The sequence below is a fragment of the Culex pipiens genome, chromosome 3, assembly GCF_016801865.2.
Source record: "Culex pipiens pallens isolate TS chromosome 3, TS_CPP_V2, whole genome shotgun sequence".
Lineage (NCBI taxonomy): Eukaryota > Metazoa > Arthropoda > Insecta > Diptera > Culicidae > Culex > Culex pipiens.
The window spans coordinates 117,382,587-117,405,216 of NC_068939.1; the positions used below are offsets into that span (position 1 = coordinate 117,382,587).

A 22,630-nucleotide genomic window follows, 5' to 3' on the forward strand; every position below is an offset into this window, starting at 1 on the left:
TTTTACATAACATCACATTGAAAAAATGATAAAAACATCTAGTGTTTTTCTAATATCTGTCGATCTACATTGTTACATCTCGTGGTGGTTAATAAAGTATTGGTTCAATAATCAACGCTTGCTTCTATTGTTCGTGTCCGAACATTACACTTATCATTCATGTATTTATCATTCATATTGTTGTCAAAATATCGAGTTCCTTAAATGTGACTAGGTCAAATCAATTCATTGTCAAATCAGGTAATATAAAAAAACTCACTTTTCCGGGAAATGTCAATTCCGGGAAACGTCCATTTCGGGAAATTTCATTCCGGATAACGTCCATTCCGGATAATGTATTCTTAATAATAAAAATTCTTGAAAATAGCAACTAGAAATGTTTTTCAATTACCTTTTCTTTATTTAGTTGAGGAAAAAAATATTTCCCTAAATGTTAAGCATAAATTAAATCAAGTCAACTCAAGATTAGAAAAAAACACATAAGTTTTGATGTTTGCATCGATTAAGCATAAGATTAAAGTTGAAGTGTACACTTTAGATATTTAGGAACTCTTTAAAAAAAATTAGGTGATTTTATGTGAGATTTCGTTAAATGAGGTTATTTTTTATGTACTTGATATTCAGAAACATTCAATCTTGGTACTCTTGGTCTTGGTGACCTCTTTGAGAAATGTAGGCGCCCGAAGGCTTGAAAGGAGGACAAAAAACCTATATCTGTCCCTAATTGCTTACCACAACGGGATTTGAACTTACGACCATTGGATTAAGAGTCCAGCCGCCTACCAGCGACTTTACCGAAGCAGGTTTAGTCGGTTTTGCCTTCCTCACCTTACTGAGAAAAGGCTATACAATCACTCGAAAATTAACTTCTTAATACGAGCTCCTAGACCCACCTTCACGTATACATATCGACTCAGAATCAAGTTCTGAGCAAATGTCTGTGTGGATGTGTGTAGGTGGGTGGACAAAAAACTGTCACTCGATTATATCCGGATTGGCTGAGCGGATTTAGACCGTTTTGGTCTCATTCGATCCATCTTGGGGTCCCATAAGTCTCTATTTAAAATCAGCAAGTTTATTTAAGTACTTCAAAAGTTATGATAAAAACGATCTTGACTGCACTCCGGAAGAGAGTAAAAAGGGTGGTTTTTGTAAGAAAACCCTTCTTGTTATACATTTTTAGAAAGGTATTTAAAAGACCTTTCTAACGAAAATCTGATAACCTTATCAAAAGTAATTATCACTTAAGTGTTATTTATACACATTTTGGAGGCCGGATCTCAGATATTTCGATGAAAATAGTGTTCAGGTTCATTACGCGACCCGTCGTTATTTAGATAACTGAAAGACCTTGAGAAATGAGTCTAAAACCTCGAAGATCTGATAACCCTATCAAAAGTAATTAGCACTTAAGTGTTATTTATACACCCAAAGTTAAAAAACGAGGGGATAGTCCTCACGAAAAGAAACGTGAGGAAAGTGCTATTTTGCGAGAGTAAAGTCCTCTCGCGTGTTCATTCGTTCATTGGAACAGTTCATCCTATTGAGTGGCTTATATGGACAAATGACCGCCACTTAGTTACCGAACCATGGTGGCCCATATGGCAAAGGCACGGTTCAATATGTCGAAGGTCTTGGGTTCGAGTCTCGGTACCGGTACTTTTTTTTTGATAGATGAACTTTTTTTGAAGATGAACCATGAGTAAAGTACTCTCGGTAATTTCGGGATTTATCCTCTCCGTCCGCACACAGTACCATTTTACTACCGAATCGTGCTCTTTATCCTCTCGTATGCCGATACCCTGTTCTGGGTGTACAGTTTTTGGAAGCCGGATCTCAGATATTTCGATAAAAGTAATATCCGGATCGATAATGCGATCCATCGTTTGTTGGATAATTAAAATGCCTTTCAAATGATACTATAAGATTGTAAATCTGCTAACCCTATCATTTGTAGGTTGAACATTTTTAATTTTCCAAAAACAAAACTGTGTTATTGTGAGGAAGGCATCAACCACCCTACGGTGGATTAAGTAACGTTTTTTGTCAGAATTTATCAAACTAAGGGGTCAGGTGAGGTTTTTATTTATCAAACTAAGGCTGGTACAAACATTTTCAAAAGTTTGCATTTTGGATGCATTTTAAAACACTTTTTTCATTCATGTTCATAAGATGTTAATGTGATAAACACAAAATTAAAAAGATACTTTGCTTTTGTTTTGCCACTTCCTAATTCTTACTGTTTGTGACTCATTCTTAAAGACATGAAAGATCATCCGCAACTAAATGTTTTTTTTCGCATAATTGGCACCTGTGGTTAGCAAAATTGTTTTATTGCTCTTCACCTAATCCTGCCAAACCCAACATGACTCATCTCCTTATCTCTTGAAGGCTTGCTGCCACACACCCTACCCTGAGGTCCAGTGATGCTGTGAATGTTTTGTTCAAGCCCTTACAGTGAAACAAAGTGCACTCTAGCAGCGCAAACAATTACTCATGCAAAGCAAACTCAGCTCCGATAACGGAACTCTGTTGTGCAAAGATTGTGATAAAACAGCTAGAAATTCTTTCTCTGGCAGTAACATTCCGACGTCATCTCCAAAAGGGGCGTACATACATTTTGCCTGATGAAATCTAGGCGCACATGCGCCCCTTTCTCCGGAATGGCCCCGAGTGCGCGCGGTCAGACCTATAAATATCCTGCTGATAGTGAGGACCAACACTGGGACGGAACGGAACGAACGAATGGAATTAATGTGGAAGGCCGTCCCGATGGCCAACGCCCAGAAACAATCCGAATTGCAGTGAGGGACGCCTGCGCCGAATTTCGCGTTGGCATCTGGCAAATGCTCGTTGACGGATTGGCACATGCGCCTGGCAACTCTTCTGCGGTATCGCCAGACTTCACGGGCGCACGTCATGCTGGCTGGGCTGGGCTAGACATCCAGCAGAGCTCGTAATCTAACTCCACAGATTGGTAGCTCTAAGGATACATCTGTATACAGGGCAGATAACAAGCGTAAGCTACGTTTCCAAAACAGCTTTCGGTGGGCGTCAAGCACGCGATTATGCGGTTCTCTGCCCAAAAGTCACAATAATGAATTATGCATTCAAGTTGATCCTCTGGCGACACATCATCGAGGGTCGGTTAGTTTCTGGCAAGACCTAAGCCAGGACATTGTGGAATGAGTTAAGGATATGCAAATCCGCTGACCACTCGAAGGGTATAATACAGCCAGTACTACAAGGCTTAAACTACTAGCGTTTGAGAAACATTAAGGTTAATCGAGCTTAAAATTTTGAACTATGTTTTGGAAACGTTTTTTGGTAAATTGATGAATCTGAGCGATAAAAAAGTGGATGAAGCTTGGGGTTGAATCTCCCCTCTACAAAACTAAAAAAAAAACGTCAGGGGGGGGGGGAGTGGGGGTTTTGTCTTAAGAAAACTTTGGGAAAAAAATTACCTAAAAATTGGTCCTAGAACAAATCCCGAGGGGTGAGACACACGCTCTAATTAACTTAAAATAATCGTTTAGTTAATTAGAATTTACAATTAGTTGATTAGGATTATCGCTAATCAATTAGCGTATTCCTACCCTTCAAATTTTATCTTAGGCTGATGGACAAACGTTAAAACATCAAAACAAACCAAAAATATAACTCGTGGTTGCGGCCGTAAAGAAACATCTGGAAATTGAAGTGGCTAACCTGGTTCTAACCTGGCAAATGGCCAAATGCGGTGCGCAGTCGGATCTGAACCTCGAAAACTGGAACGAGGAGGAGGCAAATCTGTCATTATGACTGCTGTCTTAAGTTGATGTAAGTTTTTGGCCAAAAAGGACCTCTCTAAAAATCAATCAATTAATTATTCATTTTTAAAATTGCTTTTAATGTACTCAAAATGTTGAAAAATCTCCACTTTTTAACATTGTAGCTTGTTAAAACGATAGGGAAAAAGTAACATTACTGGATGACTTGTTTTAACCCATTCTTTGGATTTGACCGTTATTTTAGTTTCATTTGATCTAATGTCAGACAGTGTGAGATAGGGTCAGTTTTCAAATGATTTTACCATATTTTGTTAAATTGTTGGTAAACTATCTAAGAACAATCCTACGTTGACAGTTTTTCGAAATCATTTGAGCCGGCCGATTTCGACCAAAATTACTTTCTCTAATTTTTTATTTGGCTCAAACTTTGTTGGGGCCTTTCCTATGACCAAAGTGGCCTCTATACAATTTTGGCAGCTGTCCATACAAAAATGGTACGTAAATATTCAAAAATCTGTAACTTTTGAATGAATCATCTGATCAAATTGGTGTCTTCGGCAAAGTTGTAGGTATTGTTGAGGAATATTCACCTATTTTAAAGTACTATCACAGTTGTCATACCACTTACTATCGTTCCTTTAACACAAATAAATTCATGACGTATAAGTCAAAAACGGTAAAATTGCAAAAAATATTAATTAACTTATTTTCACAAAAACTAATTTTCCCAAAATACGTTTTTTTTTATTTTCGAGATTTTTTTTATACAATTTAGGGGACAAAAAACCGCATTTTTTTAGCCCTGAGGCTTCTAAAAACAACGTGTAGAAAACCAGTTTTTGATTGGTGCTTCCTGATTCAAGATTTGGATGTACCGTCAGTGGGGTTGACTAAGGGTCAAAAAACGATACACCACTCGTAATTTCTTATTAACAAAAACAATTTAAATAAAATCAAAAATCTTTCAACGTAGAATTATTCTTAGATAGTTCACACACATTTTCCCAAAATATGGTGGAGTTTGATGAACTCTACCTTAAATGCCAATCGTTTGAAAATAGACCTAATATCACCCCTTAGAGGGGGTGACATTGGGTCAAATGAAAGTAAAATTAAGCTCAAATACAACAATATGGTAAAAACAAGTCATCCAACAGTGTTTCTTGTTTGAGGGAATCGTATTGACATGCTACTATGTTTGAAGGAGAGTTTTTCAAACATTTAGGTACTTTTCGAGCAATTCCTGCAAAAATATTAAAAAGTTGATTTTTCGAGACGAAATTGTTGGCCAAAAACGTACCTCAATTTAAGACAGCTGCCAAAATGACAGGATTTGTTGTATGAACGAGATTTTTTCAGCTAAGTGATCTTAAGATGTCCCCTACTCAACCATTTTAACAGAATTTAATTTCATTGAGAAGAACCTGAGAAATTGTCAAATCAGTAAAAATCACTTTGACCCAATCTCACTGACGGTATTTCAAAAACAAACATGGTCGTCAAATGGCCGACCAGGAATGATGCTTTTCAGAACCTTAAGAACGAATTTTCTGATAAATTTTGTGTAGATATTGTTTAGGACTTATCAGAAAAAAATAGTTACCTTTAAAAAAATACTATTTTTTTGGTTGGACTATTCATACAAAATATTGAATTGCGCAAAATATCCAGTATTGAAAAACCTCATTTTTGGATATGTTTTAGATGACAAAAAATGGCATCTTTTGAGGAAGAAAACAACTTGGTCAAATTGGCAATCAACCTTTTTCTATTTCGACTTTTTACCAGTTTTCAAAAAAATCATTTTTTTAAATTTGCAGCTCTCCAAGATCAATTTTGAACACTGTAAAAATGTAATTAATAATTTTGTGAAAAATTGTTAAACTTTTTAGTCAAGCGGTTAAATTATCGATTTTCTATGATTTTTACACATTTATTGGCTCAGAGCGTATTATAGACCTTCTACCTTCCCAAAAACCGTCCAACTCCAAGCGAAACAAATTTGGGGACACCATGGAGGTTTTCCATTGTCTCCTTAAAAAAGTGGAACATCAACACTTCCCGTCTTCCAAAGCCTTTTCCTTTTTCCTTGGTGCGCGGTGGTGATTGGAGCGACCGGTACGACTAACATCTGGTTCAAGTGGAATTGGTTTTATTCCCAGTTATAAATTCTTAGGCAACTTGGGCTTAGACAATCATCACATGACATGGCAAAATCTAGTCTGCAATCCGCTAAAATCACCATCTCCTGCACGGAGAAAAATCAGTTCCCAAAAACGTGAACAAGCGTCCATGAAATTCGGTACCACGAACAAACTGTTCAAATTGCAAGGCAAGTTTTTCATAACACATTGTTCGTGGTTCGGAATTTCATGAATGCTTGTTAACGATTTTTGGGATTGATATTTCTCCGTGCAGCGAAGTTTATTTTTAAAACATTTATTGGTCGATCTGTAAACTGTTTCAAATATGACTGCACTTTTATTTCAAAATTTCGAAAATTAGGCTTGAAATTAAAACCAAAAATCAAATTCAGCCAAATTAAATCGCAGCACAAATTCAAAACCTGAACAAATTTTCTCCAGTACCCAGCCAAAGTTCGTTCACTCGCAACCGAGCAGTTCTCTACGGAATCAGTCTTTTTTCTTTAATTGTAATTTTTGTATTTTTTTATCCGGCTGAAACTTTTTTGGTGCCTTCGGTATGCCCAAAGAAGCCATTTTGCATCATTAGTTCGTTCATATAATTTTCCATATAAATTTGGCAGCTGTCCATATGAAAATTATATATAAAAATTCAAAAATCTGTATCTTTTGAAGGAATTTTTTGACCGATTTGGAGTCTTCGGCAAAGTTGTAGGCATGGATATGGAGTACACTGAAAAAAAATTATACACGGTAAAAAAAGTTTTTGTCACTGTTTGCCAAAAAATCAATATTACGCCCTTTTGAAATGTTAGTGTTGATTGAATTTTTTTGAAAATATTGTTTTCGAAAAGATCGAAAAATTTCACGAAAAACAAAAAAAGGTTGGCATTTGATGTCCTTTAAAACATATCAGAAAAAATAAATAAAAATAGTGTTTTTTGCAAATCAAGTTTAAGTGACAAAAAGTCAAATAAAAAATCACCAAAATTTTTTTACCGTGTATCATTTTTTTCAGTGTAGTCTATATTCATACCTACAACTTTGCCCAAGACACCAAATCGATCAAAAAATTCCTTCAAAAGATACAGATTTTTGAATTCTCACATATCATTTTTGTATGGACGGCTGCCAAATTTGTATGGAAAATTATATGAACGAACTAATGATGCAAAATGGCTTCTTTGGGCATTCCTAACGCACCAAAAAAGTTTCAGCCGGATTAAAAAATACAAAAAAAAAATCAAATGACCGAAATCTCAGAGAATTGCTCAACCACAATTACACCGTCGGTTAAGCCCGATTTGTCATCCGAGCAAATGAGGCCCGAACCGAACCGTGTTTAATCCTTCTGGGGATTCTCGAAGCTCGACTAAAAAAGCAAGTGCAATTAATCAGAGCTCAAATCCCTGGCGGGTCCTAATTATTCCACAAATTATTTGACAGCGTTGTAGTAGCGTTCTCACACTTTCTCCCGTATCATCACGGGTTGGGATTTTCCAGGACTTTTTTTTTGTGTGTGTGTTCTTGTTCTGTTTTGCTCGACCCGGAATGAAACGGACGGCTCGAATTTCCTGCTCGTTGAGGATCCCTAGTTTATGACCCCGCGTAAACACAGCAAACAGAGCGCGCTCTGGTCCAGGAAAAATGTAAGCACACGTTTTTTTGTGGATGTTGTTGGACTCAGTTGAAGAAGTGCATAAAAAAATGAAACCAAACTAAGCGTGCAACAAGTGTTTTCCGTGTACGTATGTTTTTAAGGTGAAGTTGAAAGATTTATGGGTTAGACAAAGTGGATCATTTTATGCTTGAATTACATACATACTTTCTTGGTGGACTGTCTTTTTCAAGAAAGTTTTAACACATAAAAACTATGGAAAGTTACTTTCCTGGAGGATTTAATGTTCTAAATCGTCATAAAATCATCATTACAACTATAATATCAGTAGTTATGTGTCATACAGTCAAGAGGTCCTTATCTTTAATGGTTGTCCTCCTTGAAATCGATAGCACGTTTCAAGTGGCCACATGTGAAACGATGTGTTCAGGTTCGCGTATCGTTTGCTCTAATTTATGGCGCTAGGATTGGAATTTTAGATTGTTTTTATGACCTGCCTTTACTCGGTTCACAGTCCGGAGAAAAGTTTGGTGTCGTAAAACAAGTGTCATAATATTTTTTAACGTGCACAACGCGTGAACCCCTCTGCCAGATGACGATCACCACCATCACTTGTGAGCCACAGTAAATCATCGTAAAGGTGTGAAATGATCAACTTTTATGGATGTTTTCTTTTCGTGGTTTTTTTGGGAAATTTCGGAATTCTTAAACTGTTGACATACTGACCAAATGTGTCCCAAAGATTCAACAAACAATGCTCAAATCCTAAGCAAATAAAAGCCAGAAATTCAGTAAATATTACCATAAATTGTGCAAATATTTCTAACTCCACAGCAAACAGTCTAGTTGATCACAACAACAAAAAAGTGCAATAAAATTGTACTCAACCAAAAAAAAAACACTTTCCGTACATTCAGGAAGTGGCCGCATAACTCACATAAATGGAATACTTTTGTTTTACCAGATTTCCGGTTTTGACCCAAGACGAGAACGAAAAAAAAACGATCGCACAAAGAAAGAACAAACAGTGGAGTGGACACAAGACGCATAAGCCACGCGACCCGAGAGAGGGTCCCAATGCAATGGAAAAACAGACAAAAAAATGCATTTGGGAAAATATTTTGACAAGGCTCGTGTATCTATTTCTGCATCATACAAAACACAAAAGGAAAAGGTCCGACCACTTGGAACTCGAGAAACAAATACTTGAGGGGCACTCTTGAAACCTGGTACCTATTCAATTTCGATGCACTTTGTCGGCAGTTTTTTGTTAGTTTCGATTTGTTGTTAAATAAAATCAAATCAAACACGGATCTAAATTATACTAGCTTAGGATAGATTCGAATTTCATTTTAGCAAAATTAATCAATTTATTTTACAATTGCTACTCTACCGTTAACAGCATACAATATGAACAAAAACTACTTGTTTCAAGTGGGAATCCAACTCGCACCTAAGGATTGATGGTTTAGGATCGGCCATTAGGTTCTCTGCCATTCTGGAATGGGTTTATTGTTCATGTAACTTGAACAGTGTTGTCAGTATTTAGTATCCTCAAATGAAAAGTGTCATGAATGCATTCTGTTTTTAAAAACAAGCTTTAATTGAATTGAAAAAAAAAAACTTAATTCGTCTTTTAAAACAAAACTTAAAAGCAGTTTATCTATGAACATAGTTCTTACCAAGTTCATGGCTCTCCCAACTCACTCGCAAGTCACGGGTAACGCACTTAAAAAAACAATTTCTATAGAGTGACTTGCCCTCAAAACAATGCATATTCCCAGCTGGAGTCCTGCTCGTCCTCCGTCACCATGCACCCCTCAGCATTGAACGGTCCAACGGCCACGTGTTGCCTTTCGTCCAACGGAGTATTGCACTAAATGTTACATCAACCGTGTCCGCCAAAGTTTACGAACCGGCCAGTTTGCCGTCATACAGAACGTTTTCGCCTCGGGCTCACCAGCAGATCGAACGACATTATAGAGTTTCTAGGTACTTCTACGACGACAGTTTGTGTGTGACCGGGCATATAGAACAGCAAAACGGCGCAGTTACGGCAGTTTAGTTGGGGTTTCATTTCAATTTGTTACACCGATGCACAGTTTATTGTTGTTTTCTATTTGAATTTCTCTTTAACGTAGTTTGCCTTTGTTATTGAATTGTATTGTAACAAATTTAAGTATTTTTTTACTCATTCGGGAACTGGAATTGGAAAAACAATAATTATTTCGCAATTTTTGTCGATTTTTTGAGTTTTATTTTCTGTTTTGAATGAACTTTGTCGATGTGTTCTCTACGTCAAAAGAAGTAATTTTGCATCATTAGTTTTTTCCATACATGTCTCCATACAATTTTGGTCACGCAAAATGGGTATGTAAATGACACAATTCTCCGGCAATGTACACCATAGAATAAAATTTTGAAAATCGTGTATGAGCTATTTGGATATATTTCCTCGATTCTTGACTACTTGAAGCTTCAAAAATCATGGTTTTCATTAATTGATCATTTGAATATCATTATGTACAAGATGATTAAGTTATGCATCTGTTCGTGATAAAATCAGCGTTTAAAACCATTTTCTTAAAACTCCTGGTTTTCCGAGAAATAAAATCCAAAAATTATTCTATAGATTGCATTTTGTAGGCTTCTAGATTTACTAAACGGAAATGTCATGGATTTGCAGTTTATCTTATGTTAAGTATATTTTCGAACTAGTGTAAGTTTGCCATTTTTTTGCGTTGTAAAGGCAGGGCTAAAATAGGCGGGATCAATTAACATGTCCTTGTACTGTACTTTAATAAAATCATAACCTATTGTTGTTCAAATTAACAAAAACTATGATTTAATTTGAAACTAGAATTTCGTAACGTTGCAACGCATCGAAAAACCCTGTTTTCAAAAACAGAGCGTTCAACGTCACGAAATGTAAGTGGTCTTTAAAAATCAAGATTTGATTTTTTCGAAAAACTAATGATTGCATTCGATTTGTTGGCCAATTTCACACTAAAAACGGAAGAAGAACGCCAAATTTGCCTTATAACAGAGCTGAGTTTATGACGAAACAAGAATTAAGTCAGGATTAAGAAAAAGTCACGCGTTGCAACGTCACGTTACTTATTCCCCTCTCAAAAACAGAATATTCGCTTAAAATAATGTTTCAACATTCTTTCTCATAGGAAATTTAGTATAATTTCCGAATCTGCAATAACATATGTACCTTTTCAATATATTTTTTGAGTTACAGCCGAAATACTGAAAAAAGAAAAGTCTAAGCGTTTCGACGTCACGGCGGAATGTGTCATAAATGTATAAAATTCTGTATCTTGAGAACGGGTATTCTGATTGATTTGGTGTCTTGCGCAAAGTTTTAGGTTATGAAGAGGACTTTTCAGAAAAAAAAGTGGGCACGCGAAAAAAAAAATTGAATTGAATTCCCAAAATACGTAGTTTCTAATTTTCGTTATTTTTTTATATGTTTTAGGGGACTATAAATAAATCTTATTCTGAGCCATAGTGGGATGGTGCAAAATCTTGTTTAGGAGATATAAGCCGGAACAAAAAAATATCAAAATCCATTTTTGAAAGTATAATTGAATTTACTATCGAAAAGCAATTTGTTTGATAAAATGTAATGTTTCAAGTCATAGCAAATTTTAGGTATATATTTTCGATTTTTTATAGGTTTTTTAAGGGGAAAAAATAATTCTTGGAAGAAAAAAACCTCTAAAAAAATATTTTGAAAAGTCCGGAAAATTTCCTATAATTTTCTCTCTTAAACTTTGAATATCGGGCAGTTAGTTTTTGAGATACAGTCACAGTGAATTCGAATCGATGAAAATGAAATTTTCTAAGTGTAATCCAGTTAGCCTGTAATTTTCCACAGACGATATCTCGGAATCTATTGGCCCAATTTTAATGTTAAACATTGAAACTTTTGTGCAATAACAATAATTTCAAAAACTTAAATCAAGCTTAACTTATGAAATGGTCTAAAAATACATAATTTTCCTTATTTTGTTTTGACCTGATTATAAAATTGTTGAAATACGTTTATTGAAAAGATCAGAAAAGTTTGAATGTAAATCGAACCATTTGTTTCCCAGATATCGTCAGTTGAAAATTACAGGCTGATACTTCGAGAAATTCATTTTCATCGATTCGAATTCATTGTGAGGCTGTATATCAAAAACTAATTTCCCGATTTTCAAAGTTCTAGAAAGAGATATAGGAAATTTTCTCAGAATATAAAAAATATTTTTCTCAGAGCTGCTTTTTTGAAAAATTATTTTTAAGCCAAAAAAACATCAAAACATTTCGAAAATAAAAAAAGGGTTAAAACAAGACTTCAATGTGGAAAGAGATTATTAAATTACAAAAAAAAGTTTAATAATTTACATTTTTACGAGAAGTTGTTTTTTGCCAAAACGTACCTCAACTTCAACAGTGGCCGAATTGAAAAAAAAATGATCTAGGAATGTTGATTCCAATATTTTCAAAAACAACCTTTGAAACGCATATTTCAATGAGAGACAATCTTATCTGCTTGAACAACTTTAAAGGCCCAACCCAAACAGTACCACGGCACCTGTTTCACCCAATTAGATATGAAACTATGCCGATGCGATAGTTTACCCACGTGCAGATAACCACTACCCCATATCACCAGATGAAATTCCTAGCAAGGACGTTCCCACGACTGAACCTGCCTGAATGCTGCTGCATCGGGTAATCTCACGTTCAACGATAAGACGGTTATGTGTACAGTACACTTTCCCTGGCCGTAGACGTTGTCGTCGTCGCCGCCACCGTAAAACGGCAGATAAGGAGCTCGATAGCGTTCACCGGGAGTGTTTGGGGTTGCCCGACGCGTCGTCAGACCGATTGCTGATATCCCGTTATCACCCCGTCGGGGAGAGCCCCCGGCGGCGGCCACTATCGCTTGAAACTGGTCCCTGCCCCTCGCCTTGTTATCATAACGCCCGACAGATAATACAATCGGCGAACGGGGTTTCGTCACATGATAACGGAATCTGTAAACACCCCGTTGTACCGGGGTCAACCCCGCCGGTAATCGAAGAATCGATCGCGGCTCGCAAACTTACCGAAATAGTCCTTCGTAGACATGGTCACGTCACAGAGCACGTGGCGGTCACGTTATCAAGATTCGTACCAGGTTGCTGTCACCCGGCTCGTCACGTCACGTCACAGACCTGCTCCAGCTGCTGACGTTGGAGGCGATAAAATTTATCAGCTCAACCGCCCTGTAGAACTCCTGGTTGCGTTCCTCACCACACACAGATCTATACGACGGCCTCCCTGCACACTTCTCACCGAGAACTTGAACGCGCGCGCGACGCTTATTATCAGTGTAGTAACGTAAAGATAAAAGGAAACACGTTTTCTTCGCCGCAAACCGTTTTTTGATAAAAACCGGCAGAAATTTGTAATCAGCTAGACTCCGGGGGTATGCAGAAAGAAAAAAAACTAGGCACGGCGGACACTCGGCCGCTTCCAGCCGTTCAGTGATTGTTCAATTCCGGACTGATCAACACCGCCGTGTTGAGCGCGCAAGCCCGTGTAGACTCACCGGTTCTCGCGATAGTGAGTTGTTGTTCGCGTAAGTTGCTGTTAGAGGACTTCGGACGTCGTAGTCGCACGGCAATCGGACTTGAACAGGGCGGAACATGGAAAGCGAACGAAAACATACAAACTCTGTGCGCCACAACTGACTCTAGGAGTAGTCGAGAGCAACGTTGAGTGATTTGAGTGTGCGGCCTGAAACAGTCCAGCAGTTCAGTAAAATGTCTGTATACATAAACCGGTGAGCTGAGCTGGACTCGGAATTGTTCTACTTTGTTCTGATTCTACACATCGAGCGAAGCTGTACGACGACGCATGTGCGTTCATCACGTACCGGCCACGTTGTTCGCTTCTTCGATCCAATCCCGTAATCAACGTCGTCGTCGTCGTTTGATGCTGATGGAAGTGTATTTTTAACCTCGCTTGCTCTCTGCTTCGGTTTCAATATTATTGTACAGTAAAATGTCGGAAAAGAAGAAAATGAACAAGAAGCAAGCACGCTGGGAAAAGCAAAATGGCGCTGCCCCAAGTCACGACTTGGATTCGATCGCTGGTTGCCGCCTATCAACACTTCATTCCGTTCGCCTTTCTCCGTCGTACAGCAGTGACTTGACGGACGGGTGAACCCGCGGTAGGTGTACGAAGAAAATTTGTTGATGTACTAGAGAGCTAACATATTTAATACGTTAGCTCTCTAGTAAACGATGTCCTAAATGTTTTTGTACGGAATTGCAATCCAAGATTCGTGAGTTCTTAAACCGAAGTGGAAAGGACTTAATAGAAGAAAATCAAATTCGGGTCGACTAGGATTGAACCCTGGCCAGAGGATGATCACGTTTACCACTACATCACCGAATCTGGCAAAACTGAAATCAGCAACTCGTGAACTCAACAAAAAAAATCCTAAAGTTATATCTCTTAAAGATTCTCTTATGCAATACGGATATGAGCCTGGTTCAAAATCCAGCGATCTCTTGCTTGTTACGGCGGTAGACCAACAGCTCGTAACTCCCAGAAGTCCTTGGATTACCTGGAACATCCTATTGTATCAGCAAATAGTCTTCCATGCTCTCTGAAGCAAAACTAATATGATCTGGGGTCAAACTACAGCGACCTCTTGCTTATTACGGTGGTAAACCAACAAATAATAACTCCCGGATCTCCATGAACGAACCAGCTTAGTGTTTCACACAAACAAGAGATTTGGTTTTAAAAAAATATATGTATAAGAAAAAAATGTATAACTTGAAAAGGGCACGCCAATGTGGGAAAGGAATATAATTTGTGCTTGTAGACGGTATTGTTTTGATTCGCAGCATGTTGAGTCAACTGTTGTGGATGTTCCTGAAACAACGCAAAACGGGATTTCTCTTCTTTCCATTTTCAGCGACTATCTATCTTCTGCTTTTATTTTGTCTTACTGATTTTCTAATACCTACGGCTTCTGTTTATTATCCATTATTTGATTTTGATAAATCACTTTAGATTCTATCATCTCTAAATCTAAATCATCTCTAAATGGGCATTCTACTCTGTTTTACCAATTAATACTGCTGTTACAAACTTATGTTTTGCTTAACAAATAGTTTCCCTTAATGTGGCAGCGCTGTCAATTCTGTTTATCATTGCCTATTATTTGTTGATTTACTACTTCATTTATTTATTTATTTTAATATTTTTGCATCTAACTAGATTTGAGGTCAAAATTCGACGACCTCTTGCTTGTTACGGTGGTAGACTCGTAGATCTTAACTCCAGGGAGTCCTCGAATGACCATGGGCATCCCGACACATTCATATACTGCCCATGTTCGCATAAATGTCCCATATGCAAAAAAAGCAAGCTGAGAAAAACGCATTTGAAGTTTGTCCCATACATAAAGCTACGTGTTAGGTTTTCGCGAAAAAACCGGATTTCCTCCTTATTTCTAGAACAAAATACTGGATGTTGCAGGTTCTTTTGAAAGAGCACACGATTTTGAACCAAACTGCATCAATAACTCAAAAACGATGAAAATGCATATGGGACATTTATGCGATCATGGGCAGTATAGTTGTCTACCATATCCACTAGGGTGGGTACGTTTTTCAAAAAGTTTTCGGATCAAGTTTTAGTATGGTTCCCCTTGTAGGGCATGCCCATAGGGACTTTCATGCCAAATATCTACTCATTTGGTTGTAAACTGGCTGCGCGCATCAGGGTTAAAGTTTACATGGGAATTACTATGGGAAATTGGAACTTTTTGTTCAAACGCTCCTACACTGCCCATGTTCGCATAAATGTCCCATATGCAAAAATAGCATGCTGAGAAAAACGCATTTAACGTTTGTCCCACACATAAGGCTACGTGTTAAGTTTTCACGAAAAAAACAGGATTTCCTCCTGATTTCTAGAACAAAATACTGGATGTTGCAGGCTCTTTTGAAAGAGCACACGATTTTGAACCAAACTGCATCAATAACTCAAAAACGATGAAAATGCATATGGGACATTTATGCAATCAGGGGCAGTACAGGTCTGGAAAAATCACGCACTAACTTCTGGTATGGGCAGGCCTAAGGGAAATGGTCTGGAGAAAACTTTTCCCGAAGAGAGCATATGGATTCGTTGTCCGTGTCCCTAGACCTGGCGCATCGGCAAACAATCCGATGTCTCCGGAATTAACGGGTTTCCCTGAAAAAGCATCAAATTTTCCTTAGCATGCTATGAAAGCTTGATGAACACCGCGACGCCATACGTCAGGCAGCTACCACGTGGTTATATTTGCAAAAAAGTACAAATTTGCTATGCAAAGATTCTGAAATCGACTAAATAATATCAGGATTACTCGAAATGATCATTTTCTAGTTAAAAAAAGGTTTGCAATTGAATATTCCAGCCGTTTCTCACCTACGTGGCAGCTGCCTGACGTATGGCGTCGCGGTGTTCATCAAGCTTTCATAGCATGCTAAGGAAAATTTGATGCTTTTTCAGGGAATACCGTTGATTCCGGAGACATCGGATTGTTTGCCGATGCGCCAGGTCTAGGGACAACGAATCCATATGCTCTCTTCGGGAAAAGTGTTCTCCAGACCATTCCCCATAGGCCTGACAATACCAGAAGTTGGCGCGTGATTTTCCCAGACCTGTAGGAGCGTTTGAACAAAAAGTTCCAATTTCCCATAGTAATTCCCATGTAAACTTTAACCCTGATGCGCGCAGCCAGTTTACAACCAAATGAGCAGATATTTGGCATGAAAGTCCCTGTGGGCATGCCCTACAAGGGGAACCATACTAAAACTTGATCCGAGAACTTTTTGAAAAACGTACCCAACCTAATATCCACTGATGCTATACGCACATGATCCGGGGTCAAAATCCGACAACCTCTTGCTTGTTACGGCGGTTAACTTGAAGATCTTAGGGCTTTTGTTAATTTGATTTGGTTAACCGCGGTGGATTTTCTTGAAATAATTCAAACTGTCAAAAATCCACCAAAGGATCTACCGGTGGATACTTTTCTACCACAGTTTTTTGTGTGATCAATGTGGTAGATGTTTTGGTGGATTTTTGACAGTTCGAATTATTTCAAGAAAATCCACCGCGGTTAACCAAATCAAATTAACAAAAGCCCTCTTAACTTCAGGGAGTCCTCGGATGAACTTGGACATCCCGAAGTTCACACAGACCTGTGAGTTAACGTCATGATTCGAATTCACGGACGCTTCGAAACCCGGACACTTCATCTTGTTTTATCAATTATTTGGACATAAGTTCACATTATGAATGTCAAAACTGTGTTATTTGATGAATTCCAACATCAACTTTCATTTAAAGTTTGTTTGAACGCTGTAATTAATGCCAAAACAATTAAATACAATAAAAATATAAGTTTACAAAAAATGCGAAACATTTCACTTGAAATATTTCATAGGCGTTCGAAGCACCGGGAAGGCAAAGCAGAAATTTATGGTTTCGATTTCCTTAAATTTTAGCAAATTTTTATATAAACTATCGATTGTTTGATGTTAACAGCTTATTTGAGACCTAAAGAATGCCATTCACTAACATTTCAGTCCTAATGTGTGCGATTCATAAGTAAAATCGAGTGTCCGGAATTCGAAGCAAAAGTGTCCGGATTTCGAATCAACTTTTATCGGTGTCCGGGATTCGAAGCACAACATGTCATTTTAATTTTAAAATTCTGATCAAAAATTGTTAGAAAAGATATATTTTGCATGCATTTTCTTGAAACTGACTGTTTATACTACATCCTTATGATATTTCTACATTTCCAACTTATTACATGATTTTTTGCCAGCTATAAACAAAAATGATATGCTACTAAGTGTCCGGATTTCGAATCATGACGTTACAAACATATTAAACAATTTTATTAAAAAAATTAATTCAAAACAAGCTTTTTTGAAAAATATTTAAATATTAAACTTTGAATATTTATTTTAATTAAACTACAAACAATGCTAGTTGTGGACCCCCAAACTTTACAACATTTCTATGCATTTATATATCTGGAGTTTTTTTTTTCTTTATTTTATTTTTTTTTTTGAAAAGATCCAATAAACCAAATTTTCAGTTTTTGCTTTTCGGGTGTTTTTTAATACCCCTGACTCAAGGCGGTTTGAATTATTGGACCTTTTAAAAAAAACTCCAGATATGTAGGTTGTTTCCGTTGTGCTCAAAGGAAAGGGCTATGAACCAGGCGCTTCCATATTCTTGCAGATGGCTCATATATTTTGGAGGAGACAGATGGTTTTTTTAAATAAGGTCCTAAATCCCTATGTCAATTTTATGTACAACGGAAAAATTAAGATTAAACCCATAAATTGACAAGTTAACATTTTTTCGACGGATCAACTATGGTCCCCGAGATGGTCCCCTTGGAACGAGCTGTCAAGCAGGATCTTTTCTGTCAAGCAAGACCTTTTCTGTTAAGAAGAGCCGCGAGACGATTTTTTTTAAATTGATTTAAAAATTCATTTCAAATCCTTATCAGTCGTACAAAGAGTCATTAAACTCAGAAAAATAAGCTTTATCGTTGTCATCTGAAATTTAAGCTTAATTTCAGGACCCAATTGCTCGATTTTTTATGTTAATATTTTTACCTAATTCTCCTAAGTCTGCGTCTAGGTCTGCGTGGACATAAAATCAAATTCTGTCGATTGCATCGGATTCAGGGAAGTTTTTTCTCTGAGTAACTGATGAGATATCGTACTTCACATTACACAAGTTTTGTTTTGTCGTTTAGTGATTACAAAAGAATCCTAAAAATCAATTTCGATTCTGTTTTAAAATTTGAATCAACCTAATATATATTTCTTAAAATGTCGCTCGTCAGTTTTCACCCCAATTGTATGAGTATCAGCTGATTTGAAGCAATACAATCACCCATTACCACCACCAGTAGCTTACCAGCTTACTGATTAGATAAAACGTTTTTCGCACTTATTCGTTTGATAATGAACACAGGGAGTAGCATCGACCGTCAGCTGAGCTCTTCCTTACTAATCAGTTGCTAATTATCCGTAGAAACGGTCGGATTCTGGACTTCACATCACCATGGCCTTTCAATCGGGTGTAGTTGCTAGGAAAACCACGAAACAGGACCTCGGCGCTATCATCGGCATGATCCAGGTAATGCTCAAATTACTAGTGGCTTAGAAAGTGACTAACTTAATCGATTTTTTTAAATTTCTCAATCAACAGGAGCTGGCAGACTTTGAAAAAATGTCCGACGGCCCTCGGCTCACCGTGGAGGACCTCGCCCGGGACGGTGGATTCGACGATCAAGGACCGTCTTCGCCGGTGTTCCAGAGCTTTGTGCTCGAACTCACGGAACGCGAGACGACTGCCGCCAGCAAAGAATCATCAACGTCATCGACGATCGCTAGCAGCGGTGACCTTTCGACCCGGTGAGACGTTATTTATAAAACATTTATAAATCTTGAGCTTCGGCTCGTCCAAGCCCGGCAGACAGGCCGAGAGTATTGAGCATCACAGGGGCAACAGAAAGCACTGATAAGGAACCGTCCCCGGGGCTTACAGTTGAGCACTGGCCGCGGCTCATTTCTTGTTTTTCAGCACAGACCAGCGCACATTGCGCTGCCGTGTTTTTTTTTTTCTGGAATAATTAAATTTCCATTTCTAAGCTTCAGCAACGGACTTTCCTATATTCGTAGCTGTACCGTACAAGTAACGTTTGCTGGATGTAGCAGATTTTTATTTAATTACTGCTCCATGATTGTGGAATATTATTGTACCATAACTAAGGCTACCAACTCTTGCTGAGCAAAAATCCGTACACTTTGCCGATATGACACCATGGTATAACAAAAACTGTCAATGAATTATTTAGGTAAATTAAATTTAATAAATCTGAGAATTAAAAATATAAAACTGTGTCGTTTTTACAGCTAACAAATTTCACAAAATGCTATCAGAGTGCTTATGACTTGCACGTTTAAAAGTATTCATAAAATAAACCGTGATTTGAATCAAATCATTATGTTTGCCTTTACGAATAATATCGTTCTTAGTGTTTTCACGAACACTTTTCCAGAGTTTTTTTTTATTGAAAAGGTCCTGTAACATGTGAAACACAACAGTTTATAGGACCTTTAAAATACTCTAGATTTGTTAAATGTTCAAATGTTTTCACAAGTTTTAGAAAGCCTCTAAAGGAATATCTATCTAATGGAATATATTTAGTAAGGAATTTTTAAATGAACAATTCTAGAGTTTTTTTTAAAGGTCCTATCAACATATGAAAGACAATAGTTCAAAAACTCTAGAATTATTCTCGGATTAGTTTTCAAAAAGACGTAAGAGCAATTGGTAACCAAAGCCCTTTTTGCAACGGTACTCGACCTACTTACGAAAAAACAATTTCAAAAATGCTTGAGATTGTTCATCTACACGTCCTTCAAGTGCTCTACATTAAAGATAAATGAAATTTTGTTTCAATTTGGAGAAAAATGAAAATTATTGTCGGAAGTCACGGTGGCTCTTACGGCTTTTTGAAAACTCACCCGAGTATTGATAACCAAGTTTGAATTGAGGAAACCCCGGAAAACTCTCCCTTTTTAAATCAAACTCACAGAAAAATAAAAACTTATGGTTAACAAAAGCTTCGACCAAATCAAAAAAGATTAAAAAGTTGTTAAAATTCCGTACAAATCCGTATTATGCGTAAAATTCCCTACAAAAATTCCGGCCTGTTAAAAATCCGCGAAGAGGTTCGAAAATCCGTATGGTAAGGAAAAAATTCGTACAGTTGGTAGCCTTAACCATAACTAATAACTATGCATAAAGGAATTTAACTACTGTTTCAAAATTTAAAATCAAAATCCATGTATGGCTTTCAAATTTTAAAATTTTACTTCAGGTTTCATTTATGTCAAAAAATACCTGCTAAACCAGTGTTCCTCAGCCAGCTGAATCTCGCAGGCCATTTTGGTAGTCTTCCGTAGAATCGTGTGCAGTTTGATGTTGTATTTTGAAAAACTTTTTCATTTTCAAATTTACACTTCAGAAATTCAAAGGGTGACAATAAAAACAATTGACATCAGGGATACCCCCTGATTCAATTCCTTAGGCAAAATTAAGCAACTGTGAAAATTTTGAGCGAAATCGGCTAAGGGTTAGGGCGCTTTTTATCGTTGAAGTTGGTGAAAAAAAAAAACTTTTCATACAAAAACGTCTCCTTTAAACCGGTAATAACTCATCACCTTTTGGCGAAATTTTGAAATTTTTGCTTTTCCCAATACATTTTTTTGAATTTTCCCATAAAAACTTCAACGATAAAAAGCCAAATCGGTTGGTTCAAAATTGGCACAGTTACTTATAAAATTTATTTTTACATAAAGAATTGAGCCAGGGGTTCTCTTACGATTTTCCAAAATTTTAATTTTTTCTTGACATTCCAGTGGCCATTCAAATCTTATTTTTGAATTTCCAACTTTGCCCGGCTTCCAGACTTTATAAAAAAAAGAACTCTGACCGAGCCACGTAGCCCAGTGGTAACACTTCTGCCTCGTAAGCGGTAGATCGGGGTTCAAATCCTGGCTGGTGATCTTTTCTCTTCTGGATTCGATTGCTTAGTAAAGGGAAGGTAGTGTATCGTCACAAACTGGATCTTATCAAGACACCTTAGGAAGACAACCTATGGAATGTTAACATTAAGCTCAACATGTTAACATTAAGTTGATTAATAAACTGTCACTGAATCCGCTTTGTAAATTTCGGCCCCGATACTCTTCACGGGTGTTCCCCTCATAAACAGGGAAAGACTTACTTTTTTACTTGAGGCATATGGAAGAAAACTTAATCAAAATAAAATAAAACTTAAAATAACTTAATTTGATTTCAAATTCTAAGGTTATTTTTTTCTCTCAAAAAATATCGAAATATCCGTACTTCGCATGACACAAGTTTTGTTTTGTCGTGTCAAAATATCCAAGAATTCAGTTTTGTGTATTAAATATTTTATTTAAAAAATACATGTTAATTAATTAATTAATAATGTATCAGTATTTTAACGCTTTCAATTGCATTTGAATGATAAATCCTGTTTTTTATGAACTTTTCCTCAATTTTTTCATGTTTGAAATGGCTTAAATTTAGAATATTTCCAAACCCCCCCCCCCCTCCCCCCCCTCTATGGTTTCCACGTGGTTTATGGATGGCCCCTAATACATTACAGGTATTTTAGGACATTTAAAAAATGAAGAACAGAAAATTATATTTTCTCAACAGGTTAATTAAAATCAACAAAATTTGTGGATAAGTATTCACAACAAATTATGTTTAATTGAATCCAAAATAGAACAAAATATTACAATTTTTTTCAAAAGATAGAAAATAATTTTCAGACGAGTATGCTAAGGATTCCACACATTTTCCAACTTTTGGAGAAAAAATTACAAATTCCCGACTATTTCCCGGTTTTTGCGGATTTTAACGAGTTTCAGACCTTTTCGCGACTTGAATGACAAATGGAATGACAATGGAATGGATGGAAGCTTAGGTGTAACAAGAGGTTTGCAATCGCCTCAACAACCAAGCCTTCGGACACCTAGTTTCGAGTAAGAATCTCGCAATCGAGAACGCCAAGGCAATGCTGTAGAGCGAACAATTTATATTTATTTTCTAATGATTTTGTATACGAACATTTTCATTTTATTAAGCGTAAATTTTAGAACTTCTTACTGTTTGTATAAAATTATTAAAATTATTTTGCGTTAAAAATTTAAACATAAAAAATTGACATCGAAATGACAACTTAACGAAATAAATTTATATTAGAATTTTGATTTTGTTGTTCCAAATTTTATGTTCTCCTAATTTTTTTTATCAAATATTCAAATACAAGAACATTTTTTTTCGGATAATAAAATTAAATTTCAAGGTGCTGGATCAGAATCCATATTCAATCTTTTTAAAATAAATATTTCTAAGACTTTTTATGTAAAGCAATTGCAAAAAAAATTCAACACTTCAAAACAACTAGGGGAACA

The 22,630-nt window shown here is 36.8% G+C and overlaps 2 protein-coding genes across 9 annotated transcripts in view; one reads left to right on the top strand and one right to left on the bottom strand.

Annotated features, from left to right (window-relative positions):
• LOC120417910 (box A-binding factor-like) overlaps positions 1 to 12,775 on the bottom strand; it is a 52,455-nt gene extending 39,680 nt beyond the window's left edge. Inside the window, exon 1 of one of the 4 annotated variants that reach the window (XM_039580143.2) lies at positions 12,638 to 12,775. In XM_039580143.2, the coding sequence (XP_039436077.1) occupies positions 12,638 to 12,659 (22 nt within the window). In that variant the 5' untranslated portion in view covers positions 12,660 to 12,775. Of the gene's footprint in view, positions 1 to 9,214; positions 9,472 to 12,637 lie in introns of those variants that run through there. The other 3 variants (XM_039580142.2, XM_039580141.2, XM_039580144.2) reach the window with 3 other exon arrangements.
• LOC120417913 (thialysine N-epsilon-acetyltransferase) overlaps positions 1 to 22,630 on the top strand; it is a 69,205-nt gene that overhangs the window by 45,271 nt on the left and 1,304 nt on the right. For 2 of the 5 annotated variants that reach the window (XM_052711055.1, XM_039580149.2), the window contains exons 2-3: positions 18,645 to 18,749; positions 18,822 to 19,027. In XM_052711055.1, coding sequence (XP_052567015.1) covers positions 18,675 to 18,749; positions 18,822 to 19,027 — 281 coding nt within the window. In that variant the 5' untranslated portion in view covers positions 18,645 to 18,674. Of the gene's footprint in view, positions 1 to 13,019; positions 13,747 to 18,644; positions 18,750 to 18,821; positions 19,028 to 22,630 lie in introns of those variants that run through there. The other 3 variants (XM_052711057.1, XM_039580150.2, XM_052711056.1) reach the window with 3 other exon arrangements.